This window comes from Haemaphysalis longicornis, unplaced genomic scaffold, assembly GCF_048455015.1.
Source record: "Haemaphysalis longicornis isolate Haplotype H1 unplaced genomic scaffold, Haemaphysalis longicornis Haplotype H1 scaffold_9, whole genome shotgun sequence".
In the NCBI taxonomy this organism is placed as follows: domain Eukaryota; kingdom Metazoa; phylum Arthropoda; class Arachnida; order Ixodida; family Ixodidae; genus Haemaphysalis; species Haemaphysalis longicornis.
Genome location: NW_027526460.1, coordinates 51,056,683 through 51,079,362, shown reverse-complemented (window position 1 = coordinate 51,079,362; position 22,680 = coordinate 51,056,683). Strand labels below are relative to the sequence as shown.

General features: G+C 50.6%; 1 protein-coding gene across 1 annotated transcript in view; it reads left to right on the top strand.

The window, feature by feature from the left end:
• LOC144153178 (calcium-activated chloride channel regulator 2-like) overlaps window positions 1–6,991 on the top strand; it is a 452,168-nt gene extending 445,177 nt beyond the window's left edge. Inside the window, exons 15-17 of the mRNA XM_077684827.1 lie at window positions 517–681; window positions 1,385–1,615; window positions 4,270–6,991. Coding sequence (XP_077540953.1) covers window positions 517–681; window positions 1,385–1,615; window positions 4,270–5,243 — 1,370 coding nt within the window. The 3' untranslated portion in view covers window positions 5,244–6,991. The remainder of the gene's footprint in view (window positions 1–516; window positions 682–1,384; window positions 1,616–4,269) is intronic.
• The last annotated feature ends 15,689 nt before the right edge of the window (window positions 6,992–22,680 follow it).

The following is a 22,680-nucleotide window of genomic DNA, read 5'->3' as shown; positions in this document are numbered from 1 at the left end:
ATACGGTGTATAAGTGCATTCTTGGCGCTTTGGCGTTTTCGCCAATGGAGATGAAACCATTGGGGGGTGGAGGTATACAGCTTTACTGTAAAAAATCTCGTATCTTTGAAGCACGAAGCGTTTATCGCGAGGCGTAAACGAGTGTCCGGGTGTTTTAGTGTACCGTGACTACATGAGACGACGGTTACGACGACGACAGGAGACACCAACAGCCCAAGCCCCTAAGGGACTTCGCCCTAAAACGTCAGCGATGTCGCCACAGCTTGACAAAGTAGAGCGTTGTCCCTGCTGGCATCTTCAGCGCTGGCAGTAAGCTCTGCAAAACGAAGGGGTGTCAGCGTTGCTGAACTCGCAGTACCATCACACTCGATGCACACCCGAAACGTTTGTCTCAATTGGTCACGTTTTGGAATTCAAACGCTGCATTTGTCTAGCGGTTGTCTTTTAAACAGGCTTTACTTTTTTGGTGCCCTTCCCGTGTGCTTACACGTGTGCACGCTTGTGCCACCTGCGCAGATCCGGATATAACGCAGAACGACGGCGTGTACAGCCGCTACTTTACCGACTTCACGAGCAGCGGACGCTACGACCTGACCGTGCTGGCCAACGACAACGACGTCTCCGCCGTCGTGATCGGGGCCTCGAACGGGGACTTCGAGAGCAGGTTCCCCGAAGGAGCAGGTAGGCTAGCCATATGTTGCAGACAGCGGGAAACTCGCCAGTTACGCGTAAAGAAAGCCGACTGTTAGAAAAGAACGCACTACTTGTGTGTTGTGCTACCCGCATTTACTTACGGGTACTCGTTGCAGGAGCAGTGCAGTTAGCGCTGGACGTCAATATCAGTTTGAGTTCACAGCCCATCGGGAATGACAAGAAAATAAAAAGTTCTTTTCAAGAAGAAAAGACCTAGCTCTTAGACACTTATGTGAGATAAGATTATGTCTTATTTCAGAGGTATTTAGTTGAGTCTAAGTAAGAAAGACGGTGGAGGAGAAAAAAAGGCAGTTTAGCGCTCGCCTTGAATCAGTGAGTGAGCAAGTATTGAAAGGGAATATATTAACTGATTTAATCTCCGTTTGAAAATGAGGGTCTTGGGCGATGTGTCCACACCTGGACAACAAGAAGCTGTGTAGGAGCGGGAGACGTTTTTGATTTAAAACCACGTGCGGTGCGTTAAAGTGCTCCTGATTCTCGCACACATGTGCGTTGACTCACGGCGTTAGTAGCGATCTAGCAACTAGCAAACCCTCATTAATGAAGCGACCACTTTTCTTACGAGATGTGTGTTCTCAGAAGTTGACCAGCAACCACCGCTAAGATACTAGCATGTGCCAACGCTAAGCGGCACCACTGATTCCGGAATTTGTCTCGGCCTCGTTCGCAGAGTACCCGTCGTGCTGCGGCAGCCGCGTGTCCGACAGCTACTCGCAGAAGACGAGCCGCTTCACCCGCATCAACCACTACGGCTCCTTCTTCGTGACTGTGCCCAAGCCGGAGCGGGACGTGCTCCCACCGAGCCGCATCACCGACCTTCGCGTCGTGTCCACCGACAATCGCAGAATGGCCGTGACCTTCAACTGGACAGCGCCGGGCGATGACTTCGACGAAGGACAGGGTAAGCCTGGCCTGCCTCTCTCTCTCTCTCTCTCTCTCTCTCTCTCTCTATATATATATATATATATATATATATATATATATATATATATATATATATATATATATATATATATATATATAGTCTGAAAAGATAAAAACTCACACAGAGCGCGAAAAAAGTAAGGTTAGTAGAGACAGAGACAAACGAGAAAGACGTAGAAAATAGAAAAAAGTTTACTGACGTTTCAGGGAGAAGACTCCCTTTCTTCAGAGTCCTCTCCCTGAAACGTCAGTAAGCTTTTTTCTATTTTCTACGTCTTTCTCGTTTGTCTCTGTCTCTACTAACCTTGTATATATATATATAATATATATATATATATATATATATATATATATATATGAATAAATTGTTTGTTGACTCACGATTAAAAACAAAAAACAGTGGTTTACTGACGCTTCGACTAGAGAACTAGGCTTCATCTGAGTACATACATGCATAGTCGAACTCACCTATAACGATCCCAGATATAACGATATATCGGGTATAACGATCATATTTCGGTGCAATTACGACTTTCGTATTCTACCCATTGAAACTGCGTCCAGATATACCGAACGTTTTTCGAAGCGTCCTACTTTTACAACGAACGCTTCTGACACATTCAAGCTAAAAATATGGCGCTTACGAAGTGAAAAACACAATCAAAACAGTCTTTTAAAGCTTGAGAGAGGCGGCGCGTGTTCACCGCTTCAGTTTAATCGCGACGAAGATATCCCAGATCGGCAAGCACCGCCTGCAGATTTCGGACGCCGTGACTGAGGTCACTCATTTTCCAGGCATTTCTCCAGACGCCGTATGGCAGAGAGGAAGAAAAAAAATAAGGAGGGAGCGTGAAGCCCGGCGGTCAGCTGGCGGTAATTAACCGCCCTAAATTGTACGCCATGGTAAAGGTAATTAAGTTCGAAGAATTTAGAATCTTAAGCATATGAAAGATGTTATCAATGAACATTATACGCCACCACTCCGTATCAACTGCCGCTCAAGCGTTGCTATCGCTGGTGTCGATCTTCACGCCGTACGAGTCGACGCGAACGCGGTACAGCGCGCTGCAAAAAGCGCTGGTGGTTACTTAGCTGCCATCTAGAGATCACGGTTCGGCGACACTTCGTTTGCACAGTTGCTGATAACGAATCGTGATGCCATTCAAACTTTCGAACTCCGCTCTTCTCCGGCCGAAGCGACGCAGCTCCCGGTACGCTCAGCCTGGCGCGGCTGATAGCTATCGAAGCCATTACGGCGAGTGGAGGTTTTGAAGATGCCCGAAAGAGTTTCTTCGCGGGTATTGTGCCACTAGTGGCAGATTCGACGCAAACACAGTTTAGTTCGTTCGTAAGCAAGCGGCGGGCGTCCCTTGGTGAAGCGAAAGGGCTTAACAGTTGTCACCGAAGGGGGTGGTTTGACATGTTCGATAATTTGGGCCCGTTTTAAAGGGCGAGTACATATACAACGAACTACTGATAAAACGACCACTTTTCGCGTCACTTTCGAGTTCATTATTTAGCGGGTTTGTCTGTATTCCCCGTTATCACCGCGTACACGCTTTAAGTGCAAAATGCGCCGTTACAATAGGAGATGCAATATCTCGTGTTCACCTGTAAAGCGTACTTTGCCTCAGAAGTACCCTTTCACAGGTGAAGCCTGCTCTACATGAACATTAGGTGAACGCGAAATGGCTAATGGATCATTACCCTGCAGTGAATTAATTTGAAAACTCCTCTCTGCTTAAATAAAGGCAAATCCTTAAATTTGAAATGTAATTTGACTCTCACTGAGGTCTTCGTAAGTACGACAGCCAAAATACTCTGAAAACAAGGTGTAAGATGGTTATCTGCAACAAGTACACTTTAAAACGTCGCCATTCAATGTCAATTGCTATCATAGACAGTTAGACATGCCGATTTTATACTGATTTAATCGGTGACGATGCTCCACTGGCCATTTTGACGGCTCCCTGCGATTTAAAATATTGGTTGCTAAACAGGTTGTGACGCGTGTTTTCTAAAAACAAGTTGAGGTATACTTGCGAGTTTGGCTTGAAATATAGTCCTGCACAGTTCATTAGTTTTATCAGTCTAAAAAGTATTGCAAATTTAAATCGTCAAGCGATCGCTATTCCGTGTTTTCATCAGTTCAGTCATGGTCACGACAATGCAACTACGACTGTGAAAGAATATCTTAGTGTCAATTATTGAAAACAAATCTACAGTATTTTCTTTACAATAAAACAAGAAAATTGAATTTTATTTCATCGTTTATTATTATTAATTAGCAATCTCAGTGTTAAAAGTTATGGTAAGGCGACAACACTTTCGCAGCAGTTCAGCGACCTCGCGGTGCTCGAGAAAACTGCAAAATAACTTTTGATGCGAATGTTTTCAAACCAATGCAAAATGTTTAATCACAGTGAGGACAGCATAATACCATCAAGCTTTAGTTCGCAAGCTAGGTTAGAAATATACTAACCAGCCAAGCATCACTCAGTTGTGCGCGAAATGGGACGGGTTTCGTGTCCTGTCCGTGTTAAGTGCGTTCCCAGCGCTTGTGCTGTCGTCCTTGTTTGTTGTGTTCTTCTCGCTTTAATCTTTGAAATCCGTGTCCTTCTCTTCCCGCAGCGAGTCGCTACGAGCTGAAGAGTTTCAAGGACAAGCTCAACGCTCGGCGCCGTTTCGCGAGTCACGGCCAGCTGGTTGGCCAGTGGGACGTCGACGGTCCGTACTACGAGCCGCCAAAACCCTTCGGCGCCACGCAGACCGCCACCGTGCGCCTCAAGAACGGACAGCAGCAGGTGATGCCGCTCTACTTCGCCATCCGCGCCGTCGACAGCGACGGCAACGCCGGGCCCGTCTCCAACGTGGTTGAGGTGGTCATCATCCCGCCGCCCACCACCACCTCCACCTCGACACAGCCGTCGTCCTCGTGGGGCAGCGGCACTCCCGGTGGCACCGGGGCCCACGGCCAGCCCAGCGGCCCGCGAAGCACGAGGGACAAGCTCAACGCCGCTCAGCTCGCTCTCATCATCGCTGTTCCGCTGGCCGTGCTCCTCGTGGGTATCATCGTCATCATCCTTCTCATAGCGCGGCGCCGCAAGGCGCCGCCACCCAAGAAGTCCGCCGAAAACGGAAACGCGTCTCAGCCTCCACCGCTGCCGGCCAAGATCGCGCGCGAGGACATCACGGCGCCGCAGCAGACGACACCCATCGTGGACGACGACGTGAAGGAGACGACGATCCCCGCGGGCCGCGGCCTGGACGCGACGGCCATCAGCCCCGTGAACTCGTGGCCTGCCAGCGTGCTGCTGGACCACTACAACAAGGTCCAGCAGGCGAAGCAGAGGCACGAGCCACCGCCCATCATGATGGTCGAGGACGGCGTCTCGCTCAACTCGTCTACGCCGTCGCTCTACTCCAAGAGCGACTACGGCGGTGTTCCGGCGCCCACCAGGCTCGCCAAGCATCGGCCGGGACAAGACGGCGTCGGGGTTCCGCCGCTGCCGCCCCAGGTTCCGAGCTACAACGCGGTATACACTTCGTCGCAACACTCGCTCGACAAGACGGGGGGCGTGACGCGTAACATCACGCAGGTCTAGTGAGCCCCTGTCGTGTCAAACGTCGCTGCCGAGGCCCCCAACGTGTGCGCGTGCACCATCAGATCAGAACGAACGGCGTGGAAGAGGCGCAGAGCACTTCGCTTCAAAACATTCTCCGCGGCGTCACCGAACGCTTTTCATTCTGCCACTCGCGCCTTTGTGACTTCTCATGCGCACATCCAGATACGTGGCATACGTAAAACACGTGTATGTATAGGGTGTGAGAAGTGGTAACCACAGCCTCTTTGGCTCTTTGATCAGTGTCACAAGCTCCTCGTATGCTCATTTCTCTCCTTTTCGGCGGTTAACCCGTGAAAGTGATAGTCGCCTACACCATTCGCTTGTCAGCACACTCTGTCATATGAATACGGAACGTACATTCGTGCACTGGAAGCCCTGTCGTGACAGCAACCTGCGCCCCTTCCACGTTTGCGTTCGCCCAATAGCGCACGCCACACGCTTACGGGCCACAGAAAGAATTGAGGCACTGAGAGACAGAAGGTCAGTGTGATAACTTGTGTTTTCGTCACTGTCTCACCGTTTTATCGTTTTTTTTTTTATTTTCTTCGAGCGTCAAGTGTCTGCATGTCGTGCGTGTGTATTGACTGTGCTTGGACCCAAAGTGAACTCGATCAAAACCAAGGAACCGAACAGCACGTGTGCCTGTGCGCGTGTGTGCGGCTGCGAGTGAAGTGGGGGAATGCCGTTCCCTAGCCGATGAGGAGCGACCAGCGATTTGGCTTCCGGGCGGGAAGCCGGATTGGACTCCTGCGAACCAATCAGCGATCTGCTTTTTGCGAATACCAGGTCATCGTTTTAGGAATTCGCTAGTCACAAGTAGCCTTCGCTAATGCGGCTAGTCAAATTAGCGCTATACCATACAGGAAGAAGAGAGAGAGTGAGACAGTTCTATCTAGAGTTGCAACCCGTAAATACGGTGTCCAAACCCCCGACCGTAAGTAGACACCTATGCGTTTCTTGGCATTCGAGCTGCTTTCTCGCGCTTCTAAACCAGACTGTTGATTCAGATTCCCCGTACCCTCGCAAACTTCGCCCGCACGTTCGAGACGAGAGTGAATCGCCCTAGTCAGCAGCAGCAACAGTAGCAAGTACGGTATTTCTTCGCACTGTCTACGCCCCCATTTGTGGTCACAGCAGGCATTAACCCTCGTAGCGCAGCCCGTCTCTTCGTCGTCGCTGCACGACCTCGACACTAGCACCTCTTTGGTTTTATCCTCTTTATCATGTGTCAGGCATCGGGGAAGCGGTCGCACATTGCCGTCCCATTTTTTAAGCTCGCGTGGCGAATGACTTGCATGTCGGAAGGAAGCAGTTGAAGCTTCGTCTGAGAGAAGAACTCCGTAGAATGCTTGATCGCTGGTTTCTTTTTTGGATACCACGCAATGTGTTCTTTGATGTGCGTGTTTCATTTTTTTTTCTCTCTCTTTTCCGGAGCACAGAAATGGCGAGCTAGTTCCCTCACGCCTTCCCTCTTCCCGTGTGTACAGTTGTCTGTAAGAGTCGATTTCTTCGGAGTTCGTTCACGACATCACCGCGCCTTTCACGTGACACCTTTATGAAAGCGATGACTCTTCATAATTTTTCGAATCTCAGAGAGCGCGCGCCTTCGTTCACAGCACACACGTCTTGCCTCATCCGCAATATATATATTCTTATTTCACTCCTTATCTCTTATCTCTCGCACGTTACGCGATGAACGATACTCTAACCCCCGTATTCTGAATCCCTCTTCCACTCAAAGTGCTTCCTCCACTCCGTTGAGTGGAGGATAGGGCAACACCTCCACTCGAGGTCTCCAGGCATTTCATAAACGTGGTGACGCCGACCCTTCGAGGAAATCCTTCGTTTGGAGGGACCCTCGAGATCGCAGTTTCGGAGGAACAGCGAAAGGCATCTGGGGGCGAGGTTATGGCAATTTTTTTTATTCAAGACATGAAAGTACGCCTAAGAAATATAACTTTTTAATGTTTTTATTTTTTGTTAAGTAATTATACAGCTATTTTAAGAAATATTAGTTTGTATGGTTGAGAGGAGCACGAAAATAACATGAACCAGGTGGACACAACTAGAAATAACTGTTTTCTGGTCTGGCCACACTGCACACACACTTCGGTAGCAGACGATAAATCTGTTCTGTTTTTGTGCACGCTGCTCCATGTCTCCACGTATCCCGTTGTGTCTCCTGTTCTTTCTGATCGTATCGATTACTATAAGTTTCAGGGCCCCCCCCCCCCCCCCCCCCTCCGGATGACAGCCAAGATAACGATATGTCAGCGGAAGGGCTGGAGGTATAGGGCGGTTTGCTTCCATGCGTGACGAGCGCATATCATAGACCGGACTTGCCGACACAGTGAGCGCCTAATTATTTGTTATTTTCGGTTCACGCCACTATGGGCAGCTCAAAGCCGACATAATGTTCAAATTACAAATTAGTGCGTGTGCAATTTTACAGGCACCACGGTGAACCCGGTAGAAATGTCCCCCTTCGACAGCTCGCAAGCGCGAGGTAGCAGGCGAGCACAAAGCGACGGGCACTTGGAGAGGGGCGGAGCCCGGCAGCGCAGGCGGCTCGAAGAAAAAATAAAAAAAGAAAACTGGGCTTTGGAGCAGACGACACGCTCGCTCTCTTCCATACGGCGATCGTCTGCTTCATACGCACTGTAAGCAGCTTACGGTAGCCGTGTCATAGGTTAGTGTGACACCTTCATTACAGAGCGATGACTTTCGGTACATGACAGCGACAACCTTGTCATTGCGAGGATAAAGGCAAGTCCGCACAGATATCTCGGAGCTCGCCCGCCGTCGCAGAAAACATCACGACGCTTCGAATTACGAGTTCCAACCAACGCCTGACGACGCGGCTTGTCGGCGGCGAAACGTTGACGAATGCACCCATCACAACTTGAAATGCCCCGGCGCCATAACATCGCAACGTAACCAGCATCCGGAACGCAGGGAGCAGTGGGTGGCCCCGGTTGCTGGCGTTTGGCTCGGCAGCCACCTCGGCAGCTCCAGCAGTGACCGATTTGGTAAAGAGGCACCGCGACACGAATTCGCCCTTGCTGAAGTGCTCAAGCGTATTCAGCCAGTACCTTATGCGCTGAAATGGCAAATTCACGGTGCGGAAATCCCCTGAACCTTCATTATATGCCTCGTCAATGCGGGATACATGCTCCGGAAAAGAGGCGAGCGAGCACAGCCGGCTCGAACCGAGAGGAGCGTAGGCGGCCATCTTGAAAATAGTACTGGAGGGCTGCTTCAAGGTAGCACAGACGACACCTTGGAGTTGCTCCTCCAAATCGTGAGCGGCTCCTCCAAATCGCCGAGCGGCTCCTCCGTTGGAGGAGACACTCGAGTGAAGGTTAGTTTATGAAACCGAAACTCGCTTTCAAGGGTCCTCTCGAGCGGAGGCTCGAGTGGAGGAGGGACTCAGAATACGGGGGTAAGTCTTTCGGCTTTCACTCATGACATGATTACGTCATCTGGAAAAAAATGTAAAAAAGAGTGTGGAAAGAATTTTCGTTTAGTGGCTCTCCCGCGAGCTGCACAAATTCTTCATACGCGCCCTCACCAAAGAGAAATCATACAAGCATCTTGACGGTACGACCACCGCTTTCGTGGAACAACATACATGCGTCCCTCTTTTTCGTTTGAGTCTCTGTACAAAGTGTTAAAAAAAGCGCGGAGATTTTATGACGCTGTGTCTAGTGTGCAATATTCATGTGTCTATATTTTTTATCGTTTCGACGCGGTTGCCTTCAAGAACAACATCACCACCACCCAATGTATACCCTGAAGTGGTCTCAAACGCTCGCGTAATAGCCACGGGACCCCGAATCTGCGGGGACAGAAGTGCTTTGCGCAATAACCGTTTGTGTGTGCAATGAATCCATGGCGCTTTTGTGGGCGCCTCTCGGCATCTGAACGCCCCCCATCACTGAAAAAAAAAAAAAAGAACACGATAACCTCCGATCCTCGCTTATTTGACGCATACCAAAGATGCAAAACGGTAAATTCAAAATGCGTTCGTGTCGCAGTTACGTTGATTGTTTCCCAGTCGATAAATGCGCGCACCTACATTCGGAATCAGTGTCCCACCTTCCCAACATGTGGACCTTTTCATATCTTGGCATGTTCTGAACTGTACTGCGCATGCGCGGTTAGGCGATCCTGTCAACTGCGTCAATTAAACCTGCGCAAGCACAGCCCCATGATAAAAGCTTAGCTTCAAATAGGTTGCTCCCAGGCCTAATAAGTTAAAAAGGTCTACGAGATGCGCTCCTTAATTACGCGCCGATTATGGAGAAACTGGGACAGCCGGAGGACGGTAGAGCAACGCCATCAACCAGGGCGTCACGAGGGCTTGAGTTCAAACAGGGAAACAAACGTCGCCGCACTTGCGGGCACTTCAGTGTCGAATAGAGGGCGACAGAGAGAAAGAGTGTGAGAAGGCGCGCCTTGTACATAGAAGCGAATCCGCATGCCCCTACCAATTGTGTGTGTCTCTGTGTGTGTGCGAACCGTCACTGCCCTGCCGTGACTGCCGCCAGTGTGACTGCGGCGATCCGTTTACGTATTTCACGCATACGACATCGCACGTACTACACGGCTGTGCACACACTTTTACAGAAAAATAAAAAGATGTTTATTTATGATGATGAACGCTGTTGCCGCCCGCGTCCTTTCTTTCCGCTTTTTTTTTTTTTTTTCAGTCAACCAAGTGACGTCGCATCGTGCGGAAACATTACCTGATAGTGGTAAGTAATGGCCGACAGAAACGTACCTCCTTCGAGCCCTAACAGTGGCCTCCAGAAAAACATGAACGTGAAGGTAGCGCGATAACGTTAATACAGGCTCATTGAGCAATTTTCCAAATGCACGAAGCATCTGCAGCTGCTACGCTCCTGGAATCCTGCACACGAAGGGTTACAGGGCAACGAACAGGCCCACACAGCTGCTTGCGAGATCGTCACCCGAGCAGCAGTTAACCCCCCCGCAGTGGCAACAGATCACTCAGAGAAATTCGACAGCTTCAACTCGTACAAAGAGATCACAAATTACTACAAACACAGCAGGTGCGAATTTCCAGCCGCCCACAACACACACAACGCTGCGCAGGCCAAAGCATGGAGGCAACTTCAAACCAATACCTACCCGAACCCGCTGGCCTATAGTCACTTCCATCCAGAGATCTTCTCGGATAAGTGCAAGCACTGCGGCCACCGCGCAGACCTCACGCACATTATGTGGAAATGCCAAAGAAAACCACGGAGCAAGACCCCTCTACCCCCCATAGATATCAACCACCTAGAGCACTGGGAAACCCTGCTGCGCAGCTCTGATCCTCTAACGCAGCTACGCCTTGTCCAGATGGCCGAAGAAGCCGCCAGGGACCAAGATCTTCTGGCTGACTAACGCGGCAAAGAGAGTCCAAGCTCTCTACTTCTGGGCGAATAAAGTTCTTTCTCTTTCTCTCTCTCCTGAGGAATCTGGCATGGAGGAAAGAAAACTCAGGAGAGACCCCTAGTATCCCAAAGGCATTCCAGAAAATCAGTCGGAAATGACGGAAATTTAAAGACTCTCTCTCTCTCTCTCTCTCTCTCTCTCTCTCTCTCTCTCTCTCCCCCCCCCAAGCCATGGCCAAGCCCGACAACGTTTCTCTGGCCGAGGAGGCTGACTTGGACTTTTGTGGTTTGTCGCCGACGGAATGAGAAATGCCTTGTAAATGCTCGAGCGGCCGGTGTGACCGGTCTCCCAGACCCAATCGAGCCGGCTTCGAGCCAAGCCTCACCTGAAGCGACAAGCGCCATTTTCGAATATCAAGCGCAGCGTCCCGGCAAACGTCGTTCAGGCGGGCGCCCTCACCTTACACCATATGACGATCATAGCCATCTCGTATTACCGTCTCTCGCGCGAACCTAGCGTGATTAAACACTCTCTTCACGGCAGCCGAGTAGAGTAGTCGGCGTTGCCTACGTTCCCCCTGGCCCAAGCATAGCAAGGATAGAGCGACGCACGATTTACGGATTATCAACTGCGGTGAACGGAAGAGCACAAGGTAGGATCGGTCAGCTAAGCAACCGCAGTAAAACCTTTCACGGGCGATATGGTTCGAAATGGGCGCGGTAGCAACATCCGTGCCCCGGAGAACAGGAGATGGGTGCTCGGGCGGATTGCTTAACCGCCTGCAGTGCACCTTGTTCCTTTTGCCGCTTCCTACCGCGGATATTGCTTGCAGAAGCTCGGGCGTTCACCGTCGTAGGTTATCGACTTCGCTAAATTGCGCACCAATGCTTTTCCAAAACAAAACTAGAAGCGTGATGGCTGACTGAATAGTGAGGAAGCAGCTTGTCTCGCAATGTACAAAATCTGCCTAGCCTGCGTTTTTTAAATAACATGAGCTCAAAGAAAGCGTTTATTTACATTTATTTTACGTGCTCAACCACATCGTAACTGTTTCTGTCAGGAAAACATTTACAGATGCTTCTCCAATGAGCTCTCGCCGTTCACAAGTTTTGTGACGTCACCAACCGTGGTACCCAAAATGCTACGTGGCGGCGACACCTGTTTTCACGTTTCTGGTATTGCCTGCTAGTCGCGAGAATGATGTATTTAGATTCTCGGCACCGTATAATCTACCAATACAGTTCCATAGGCAGTGTTATTTATTTACAGCTATGGCGGCTAAACCCGGGTAAACGGTGCTACGATGGAGCTACGGGTGTGAACAAAATTTGTGGCGGTGAAGGCAAGTAGGGCTGATTTCCAACGGGTTTCGCGGGGTCGGCCGGTTTCTTCGGCATTCGCGTGCCCCGGAGAGCCAATCAGCTGCTCTTTGAACGGAGGTAGCGGTGGCGAATGCGAGGCGCAGCAGAGAAGAACGGGAAGTGGTAGTGGGCTCTATGGGCGTCTCGACATGGCTGAGTAAACTTCAGAAAAAGTGACGCCGGGATTCCTGTTGACTATTCTTTCCTCCATGGCACCCACAGAAATGACGTCATCATTCGAACCGGAAACAACGGCGTCTGTAGCGAGAAGGCAGCGCCTGCCTGCGGCTGGAATTAGCCCTAGAAGCAAAAAAAAAGTACCGGAGGGAAGAAACAGTTATTTCAGCACACCAGCCGATGAGTCGTTCACGTTTGCGGCGGCGTAGAAAACCGTTGCTACTAGTCTTGCTGTCTAAGGTGAGCTTCAGCGTTCGGAGAGTATGGGATGGTGGACGCGGCGGCTCCGTTCCAAAATGCTCCCTCGCGCCTCGCATGTCAAGACCTAAACGTGGGAAATAGGGAAACGGGAGATGAAACGGGGAAGAGATGGGGGAAACGCTAGTGGGGAGCGGATTCGGAGGGGTATGGCAAAGTGGAAGTAGAGAGGCTGGGGAGTAGGAGGGCAATATGAGACGGAGGGCTAAAGAGACGGGCACAGAGGAGAATAGGATAAAGGAAGGTGTAGCGGAAGAGATCAGGGAGGGGAGAAGTCAGAGGGAAATGGTGAAAGGGAGGTGGGGAGTAGGAAGCGGCAAAGAAAAAAATAGGAGGGGATGCGGAGGATGGAGAAATGGCGATGGTGAGGGGAACAGGCGGAGGAGGGAAGCACAAAACGGAGGGTTGCGATGAGAAAAAAGAAGTGGGACAAGAGAGTGTGTGCTATAAAGGAGGGAGAGGAAAGAGGAGTTGAACACGCGGGAAGCATAAGGGGGCCCGGAGGATTAAAGGTAGGAGGGAGAGACGGTTGGGAAAAGGGGAAGAGGGGAAAATGGCTACAGTCTAGCCGGTGATGAAAATTTTGGGGCCGTGAAAGTACTAGGGCTATTATCCAGCTTATGGCGGTAATTTTGGAGCAGCCAAAGTGAAAGGTTATTCGCCGCTAGATCGGCCTATATGTGGCGACAACGTTGTGCTGCTAGTGTGGATGCTCCGCTGGGCGGGCGAATGCACGGTGTGGCGCTCTTCGTGTCCTTTTCGCGGCACATGTGCGCATGAAAGGCGGAGACAAGAGTGGTATGCTGTAGTTCGGTTCCTGGACGTTCAATGTATTGCATGTAAGCGGCAATAAGCTTGCATTACTACACCGAAAATGCGGCGACCCATCACTGAACGGCCGAAATAATGACAAGGAACCTGTACGCCACGGTTCGTAGCAAGCTCGATCTTTCCCGAGTATGACTGCAATATTATACTCTGAAAAAAAGAAGGGGGGGGGGGGGGGGGTCAGAAAAGTGTACCGGCAACCGCGACTCCTTTTACGCTTGGTGACTCTTGTAGAGAGTCACACAAGAGTGTGCGGTTTGTGCGACTCTTTTCCGACTCCGTTCGCGGCACAACTTTGTGGGAGAGGGGGATTGATACGAGGAGCGAAAAAAACAATAAAATCTCCCACCTCCCCTCGCGGGAACCCCTGTGTAGATGCGACGCATAGGGGGTTCACGTTGCAGCGTTGGACAGCGGAGGAACGGCGCTGAAACGATGGAGCCGAGCGGCGCAGGCACCGCGTTTTATAGCGCGCATAACGGTGAGGGGACGCGCCGGCGCCAGTGCGTCTGCCGCGGCTATGACGCAACACAATCCAACACAATCCACTATAATTAAATCCAATCCAAAGCCAATCCAATCCATTCGAATCCAATCCAATGCCCCTCGCGAGAGATGCTGCGTTCCAATTCGCGGACAGCTTGGTAGACAGTCTACGAAGCAGTCCAACTAGACGTCTAAAGGAATAAAATTGGAACGGCGCCGCGGTACAGGCACTGTAGCCACGGTCGCAAACGCACCCCCAGCGCAGACTGCAGCTAGAGTGAACTAGAATATTCTAGTTCACTCTACTACAGCGTCGGACAGCGTCGTAGCAGACATGTTGAGTTGAGCAAGCCGCAAGTTTCGTAACTAATATTACCGTTGTTATTATAAACGTTAGGTAGTTTAAAAATTAGGCAAAGTCATATTCATCACTAGTAAATTATACTAAATATTTAAATAAAGGAACAAGTGCTTTTGTTTCAACTTAAAAACGCAAAAAGGTGGCGCTGGCGTCGTTTTTCAGTTTAGACAACACCGTGGTTTAGACAGGAAGGTAGCCTGCATCGTTGCTGACTTCGATGCTGTCTCCTCGTAGCAGTCTTCGTTGACTGCTTCGTTCGAATTGAAACGGGGCTTAACATGGCGTACTGTCCGCGAAGACGGCAACGAAGCTGTCTAAACGGTAAACTGGAACGCACCCAGAGTGTTCGCTATCGGAGAGAAGAGGGGTGAGCGGCGGAGAGCACAGCTCACGCGGCGAGGAGAATGGGGGAGGGGCGGACGCCGACAACAACGCCGACGCCGGATGCAGGGACAAGGCGAGTGAATGAGATGCAGTCGCATCTAAAATGCGTTTTCAATTACTAGGCAGAGTGAAACTTGGTTGTACTTAGTTTAATCGCTTTGTGGCGCGTTTAAATGACTGCATACTGTATGAAATAGCCCTTAGAGTAGTTGTAGAGGCTGAACAAAATAATATCCGCTCAAGCCGGTTTATCGGCTTTCTTTTCAGCGAGCTGTCGTGGTCGTCGCGGCGTGGGACAGTATCGCCAGGTCGGGTGGTCTAATTTCCTGACGACGATTACCGTTCTTTCTTCTTGCGTGCGGTCGACAAAGGAAAGTTCCCGAGTAGCATAAACACGGAACGCTGCTCATCCTATAGCCTGAGGTAACTGCAAAACTTCAGCGGGAGCATGCAAGCGAACCCAAGAATTGCGCAGCCGACTCAGCTGGCACTGCTGGCCTGGCACCGCCATGAAAACGAGTGGAAATTATGTTTTGTATTTTCGCAAACTAAATGATCCTTGCGTAACGTTTTACGCCGCATGATTGACGAACGGCAGGGTACATGTGTACTAGCGAGTAGGTGAGGCATTGCGTCAAATTAACAAATTAAGCGCTATTAAAGGACACAAAACAATCACCAAATCGCACGCCCGCTGCCTGCAGAAATGTGTACTTATATATTTGCATAACATAACATAACACAGCCGCATACACGGCGCGCGGCCCCGAATATTTACATGCGATCATCACTGAGTCCTGTTAGTTATCTTCGTCGCTAACAATCTCAACGCCGACCCGCTAGTTTTGTCCTCAAATGGAGTTAGACAGCGAGACAAGAACAGAAAATTGGTCGCTTTCAGTTGAATTGTCCCCCATCTTCACACTTCGCCATATTATTGCCAAATATTATTGGCGATTCGCTGAATTTTTTTGGTTTGAATTCAAAGCCCCCCTCCCCCTCCCACCCGATTTGCCATCCAGACCTCCGCCGTGTCGGCTACATGAAACTCGGCCCTACACTTCAAAACGTTGCTGACCATCATTCTAGCCTATGAAGTGCGAACTGAGAATATATGACGCAAGAGCGCAATTAAGTAAACTGAGAGCAAACAAGGAAAGCGAGCGACCTCTCAGTTCACCCGACCACTTTTTTACGGCCAGTAATTTCGGAATCGCAATGCAGATGTCACGCTTCTGACGCTTGCTGCATTTTGTGACTGAGACACGCAACAAAACGGCAAGCTAACGCTGCACCATGTATTCGTAACGGCGACGCAAACGAGCACTGTTTAATAGAGAGTTTTAGCAGTACGTATGCTCCGTTCGTTACGTTCGTTACGTTGCTACCGGGTTTACCGGGCCCCGACTGCGCATGCGCCATTTGTTCCGTACGCGGCCGGCGTCTCTCCCGGCGCTCTGCTTCCGTGTTACCGTATCCGGAGCCCGCAACCGGCTTGCTCGGGTGTTGGAAACTTTAGGCTTAGCGTCCTGGCGAATATTTGATCGCTATCTGTGCAACTGCGAATGACACTCCATAACACAACGTTTCACCTCACTATCATCCCTTTCTCGCACGTGAAACTTTCTCTGAGCTACAACTGCCGTGAGCGATCGGGGACCGAGACATCTGCGTAGCCTGTTTCGATGCTTCCGAGCAGGTATCGCCATCTCTCGGGCGCTCGCCGCACCGCGCGCCGCGGCATCCACGGCCGGTCATCGCGGCAGATATATCTGATCGCCGCTTTTAAAATAAGCCCTGAGAACAATCCCTAGCACAATTTTTCACCACACTAACACCTACTTTCTCGCAGGTGGAACTTCGTTTTAATGATCAGATTGATTCGGAAGAGCAGCGACGAGCGGTTGCTACCGTGGTATGCGCCGGTTCGAGCCGCTGAGTGTGCCGAGCTGGCAGGCGCGACCGGCGTGTGCGCGGACTGTTTCCGATGCAGAAAACGCTTCACGATCGCCTGCTTTATCCATTTCTTGCGCACAAAAGCGCGGAATCTACAAATTCAGCTCAGCGATCGTCGTAGTTGACCATGGAGCAAAAACAGTGGGCGGAGCGGCGCCGACGAGGCATCGCACACCCGCATCGGGCCATGTGTCTCAAATTCACGCGTACGACTAGTCGTGGTGACAGTCGTAACGATCAGTCGCATACGAATCGCGTGTACCAATCGTGCATGTGTCTAGCGTTTCAATCGGGCAAGGCCAAGGCCATTCCTCCACGTGAACGGCGCGCGACCATGTCGTCACCTGCGCTCGCTCTGGTGCCGTCGCCGCCACCGCAGCCCCTGCCTCACAATGCGTCCGGCCGAGCGCGATTTATTTTAGATTTGCAATGCTTTAGGGGAAACTGCGTTGTTTATTTACGTATTTTTCGCGTGTGGATTTTTGCAACTACTCGGCTAATCAGCCGTCACACGGAACGAACGGTACGACGCTACGGAGTGCTAAAACACGTTTTCCGTCTCACTCTACGGAAAGAACCCGGTACGTACGCGCGCATGCGCAGTCGGGTCCCGGTAAACCCGGTAGCAACGTAACGAACGTAACGAACGGAGCATACGTACTGCTAAAACTCTCTAATGAAAGTGTACGCATAGTGCGCAGGTTACGCAAAGGAGCGGCGCACCGCAGCAGACGAGCCAGCGGTCCGCCGGACTCGCTGGCTTTAAAAGCGACATCATCGCTTATTGCGTCACTCCTCATTTTTGATCGGCTGTTGTTGAAAATTCCTTGTCACCTAGAGTAGTAAGTAGTTTAAACTAGAAGTTTCACTTCAAATTTCACTTCATACGACCATCGATCGGTGATCCAGCGAGTGGCAGAGCGCCATGGAGGAAGCAGAGCGCCGTCTACGTCCCGGCCCTTTCGTCGGCGCTGTAAACGTATTTAGCGCTGCAAAGCTTTTTCCCCTAATGCCAAGTTGATCGCCAGAACAGATCGGACTCGTCTGGGATGGGCTGGTGACCATGTCGCAAAACAATCGGGAGCATCGAGCTCATTTTGCTTCTGTCAACACGGGATCCTGTGGGACCAGCGCAGCTTTGTACTACCGGAAGTACTGCCCGGAAGCCGCTTGCGCAGCGCCCCCTGGGCAGCGCATGAGGCAATGCAGCCGTCGGTGTGACTGACGTCTGCCTGCGCGCGGTCGTCGACATGCAAGAGGAGTGGAATTTTTTTACTTCGCTTCGGGCTACGCCGGCGAATTTGTCTTGTGGCCGTTAAGGCGATGTTTCGTAACTACGTGGTCTCGCTGGTCGGTGCACATGTCGCGACAATTTTACCGTGTTTTTGGCGTGCTGTAAGTGAGGACAGCGTCCGCGATAATGGAAAAAAATACGGACGGATCGAGGTGCAGCAGCACTGCAAGTGCATCTGATAGAGGTAAGTAAAGTATTCACCACGGCGAAAGGTTTTCCGTCGCGAACGCAGTCTTTGTTAAGAGTGCAGAAGTGTAATGGCATTTAAAGACAGCATTTAAAGACGGAGCACGTGGCTTTCAGAACATGCCGCGCATCCTGTCGACGGGCCGCGTATGCGCAGTACGAACAAGTTACCAGAGTTCGTGTCCAACCTTGGAATGGAAACACCATCGTTTGGCGTGTGAGCGTTTTGTTTCGCCTCACTGCCGCGTTCGGTGCCCGCTGATGCGAGCGTTATCTTTGTCGCTGCGCTGAAGGTGAACGGCGCACACAGCTAAATTCCTTTTTTTTTTTCATGCTGAGCGCCCAACAGACGTTGGAAAGACGATGGTTGGTCACGAAATCTCGTAACTTAATTGTTCCGACGATGGTCTTTCCATATCAAGGTTGGTGACGAACTCTCGTAACTTAATTGTTCCCACTGCGCATACCCGGCCCATCGCCAGGATGCGCAGTACTGAAAGCCACGCGCTCCGTTGTTCGTATTTCAATGTATCAAGGCGCGGTACATGCAGGGTTGTTCGTTTTCGGGTTGTTGTTTTTTTTTTAATCTGGAGTAAAAATCAGGCGCTATTTTTCAACCTGACAATCGGGAGAAATCAGGTTTTTTGTACAACCAATCTGAAATTCGTGTTTTTTGGGGGGTTAAATCTAGAGATGTATACTGTTTTATCAGGGGATATCACAAGCTTCTTAAACTAACGCGTTAAAATTGGCGTTTGTTTCAAGCTGATAATCGGGGGGACATCAGGGTTTTCTAGCAAATTCCCTCCTAAATTTGGAATTTGTTTGTAAATTAATCAGTAATGATGGTATACAGAGCATTGACAACCTCCAAGAAATGAAGTTTTATTTACGAAAAGCTGGCCATCGATTTTTGACGCATTCTTGTTTAGATACGTTATCATCTGCATGCTCAGCATGTCTGTCTCCATTCGAGACCTGTCCGATCGTTGAACGCATATATCTCAGCAAGGAGAAAGTTCTCTCGGCGTCACAGCTTTCATTACCTAGGAACAATAATGTCAGTGCCACATTTACCAGCCTGCACTAGCAAACGGTAGAGTCGTGCCAATACTCAATGAGTTCAACAACTGTGTTTGTGGGGCTTGCATCCAATAGGATGCGCTGTGTGTGGTGGAGCCCCGTGCAGTCTTCGACATTCAAAATTCGCCGGCATTTAGTGCTGCACACGAAATTAGGAGTGCAAACGTAGTTCCACACGAAAAAAAAAAAAAAAAACTAAAAGCTATGTGAGCAACACCAAATAAGTCGCTTCAGCCGTAACACGTGATGAGACATAGCTAACCAGCTTTCTGGCATAAACATGGAGGAAAGTATTCTTTCCTCCATGGGCATGATCACCATCAACGATGTCGGCGATAGCCCGCGCACACCATACTCAAAACGGCATTGAATACACCTCCCGCTCCCTCCCCCCCCCTCTCCCACCTTCTGCAGGCCTCGTTGATATAGGTACAGCGAAATATTGAATGCCAGCTGCGTGGCATTCAGTATTTCGCTGTATTTCAGTATTTCAGGGGGGGAGTGGACAGTTTATTCAATGGCGTTTTGTGTATATGGTGTGCGCCGGCTATCGCCGACATCGTTGATCGTGCTTTATGTCAGAAAGCTCGTTAGCTATGTGTCATCATATGTTACGGCTGAAGCGACTCTATTTGGTGTTGGTCACAGCTTTCTTTTCTCTTTTTTTTCGTGTGGAACTACGTTTCCACTCCTTGAATTTCGGAACATCAATTGCACCTTGGCCAATACACACACCTCCGCAGTTGTTAAATTTTGTCGAAAAAAGCGTTTTGCGCGACGAAGCTTGTAATTTCGCGTGCAGCAATGAAAGCGAATTTTGAATGTCGAAGACTGCGCGCGGGGCTCCACCACGCGTCCTTATGGCGGCTTTAAAAGCCGACACGCGCAAACAGATCAGCATAACTAAGCTTACTAACCGATCGAAAGAAACCGATTCGAGGCGTGAAAGTATAATTTAGAGAATTTGACGGACTTCATTGTACAATTCTGCTGGTATACGACGAAGAGGGGCCTCCATAAAAAAAAAAAAAGTCATTAGAACTACATTTACATAGAGCCAAAATAAATGTGTGCGGGCGCACGTACGTTTCTTTCTTATGGACGGCCGTCATCGAAGCTCGAGAGAAATACGATTTGCTGACACTTTTCACCTGACTTCTGTGCCAACCATACGACGTGTGCTAAGTAATTCGCCGGTTCTCCACGTTCGCGAGCTTTAAGGGGGCCTTAAATAGCCTTCCAAAGGTCGCCATTTCAATCGAGCAATCGCTAGAGTACGCCTTCACGACAACGCATACCAAATATTACACCTCTGCGTATAGCAGGGGCCACACAAACATGCAAAAAAGGCCGTTTCTTTCTTTCATTGCGAACCTACCGCTTCCTCGCCTCCATACTGACTCGCTCTGACGTAGTTCTGGATCTGATGCAGCCTCTATGACGCACGAAACACTGAACCAACCTTACGGCGCCGCTATTGGTGGGCCCCTTCAAATGCTTTTGCTTTAGCCAATCAACGTTTCCGGCTCCGAGGGAAACGCGGGTGTGGTCCCGGCGAGCGGCGCTCCGGCATCGGCGGCATGGCGTATCCTTGTAGGGACGAATGTCGATCGTCGCTATCCATCATACGAGCTTAGCTGAGTTTGTAGATATAGCGCATCGTTTACAAGGCATGAATAACGCTGAAAAACACAGATTCTCTGCAGGCGGAAACGCCGCTACATGCGCGACCGCGGTAAGCATCTGCCTGCACGGCTGACAAGGAGCCCACTGCGCGGTGTATGCACGATACGGCATACACCGCAGCAGCTAAAACTTGTCACCGCCCGCAGAGTTACAATATTGCCGAAAATTAGTTTATAAGTGCGTGAGAGGGCTGGTAGTGCAGTGGAAGATTGCGCTGGGGATCGCCGTCGGACTGTATAACTGCGGCGATGCTAAGCCTTCTCCGAGCGTAGGGGCCTTGGAGGGACCTGTTCGCAGCGACAGTGCCGCATGCGGAAACGCTAGCGTGTCGCTAGTCGTCGGTGCAAATCTTTAATTACTGTCGGGAGTGAGCATGTTGGGTTTGGGACCCCCATACCTGGCCTTCAAACGCTCGTTACCCTATTCTAAAACTGACGTGCCGACGCGACCACGGCACAGAACAGGGAGATTCGAGCGGCTCTACCGGTCCCGCTCGGCAGTAGTAGGAGGAGCCTGCGCTGCTAAAAAAAGAAAAAGCGTGACGTCCCGCCGAGTGGAGCCAATGGCCGCGTGCATCTTGAACCTCGCCCTGTTTCTCTAGGTGGTCTTGCGCCTGGTCGGTGACGTCACCGCTTCCAGTGCTTTGGAGGCGCGATGAGAGGGGAAGAGCTCCGGGCCTTGTTGGCCCTTTTTAATGAACGCTAACTCGGCTAATACCCAACGCCATTAAACCATTTTGGCGGAAGGACATTTCTTGGATAGTACTCCAGCTTTTGCGCTCGTAAAATCGCAACTTAGGGCCCCTTTAAAGAGTACTGACACGAAATTTCAAAGCTGAGATAACTATGTAAAATGCTTCCTCTTTATCAGGAGATATCTCCCAGCAAGTTTCAACAGCAACCGTTCGGCGTAACATATTTTAAATCGATTTTAATCTTCGCCCGCACGAGAAATCCCAGAGCGGGCCGACATGACATCATCTGATACTTGCCCCAAACTGCCGACGTCGGGGCTCCCGTGACGAAGGCGACGCGATGGCTGTGGTTGGCGCGCGCTGCTCTGGCGTGTGTACACGTCATGGTTGTGGGACTGACGTCATGCTGCCCGGGCGCGTGGGGACGGTGAAGACCTCGGCCGGTCTGGGCGCGCGCGTCCAGAGCGGCAGCGGTACGGCAAGAATGGTGACGTCACGTGATACCTCCTGTCATGGCGGCCGCTCGGTGTTCGTTTTGTCGAAACCGAAACTGGCACGAATAAAATACGCCGTAAATGAATGTTTACGCTGCGCTCGACCGTGTAATGTGTCATTCTATGATTAGCGGTCTGGTAGGCACGCATAGCAGCGAAAAAAACGTAACACGAAAATTACGTGTCAGTACTCCTTTAAGAACGGCGTAACCTCAGCGCCCGATTATGCAGATAGCTACGTTGAAAAGGTTCATTCGTGGAGAAATCGGGTTTAACCTGATTCTCTTGAAACATGTTCGGGGTTGTGGGTTCATAGCGGGGTTAAAGTAGATTGGTTTACTTTTCCATGCAATAGCAAAACCGGTGACGAGAGAGACTAATCAGTCTTTGTCTTCTCGTTTCGCCCTGCTAGCAAGCTATCTGCCCCCACCCCTCGGCTGCGCGCTGTGCCGCGCCAGCCGCGGCGGGCCGTGGCTCACCGGAACAAAGGAAGCGACAAGTGTTTTCGCTCATTGACATTTTTTACAGGATAATAAACATTCAAAGAGCATGCAGGCTAGCTGGTTGACGGCGAGGATCTAGTTCCTCGCCCGGGCAATTTAAGGGAATCGAGAGGTTCGACTCACCGCGACAACAGTCATCGCCGGGGCGCCGCCTCAGCGCGCTCGCGTTTGCCTCGCTGGGACGCCGATGGCAGCCATTGTCGCCCTCCTTTTTGCCCGATCCTCCAAGGAAGGAGGTCGCCAGGCGCGTCCTGACGCC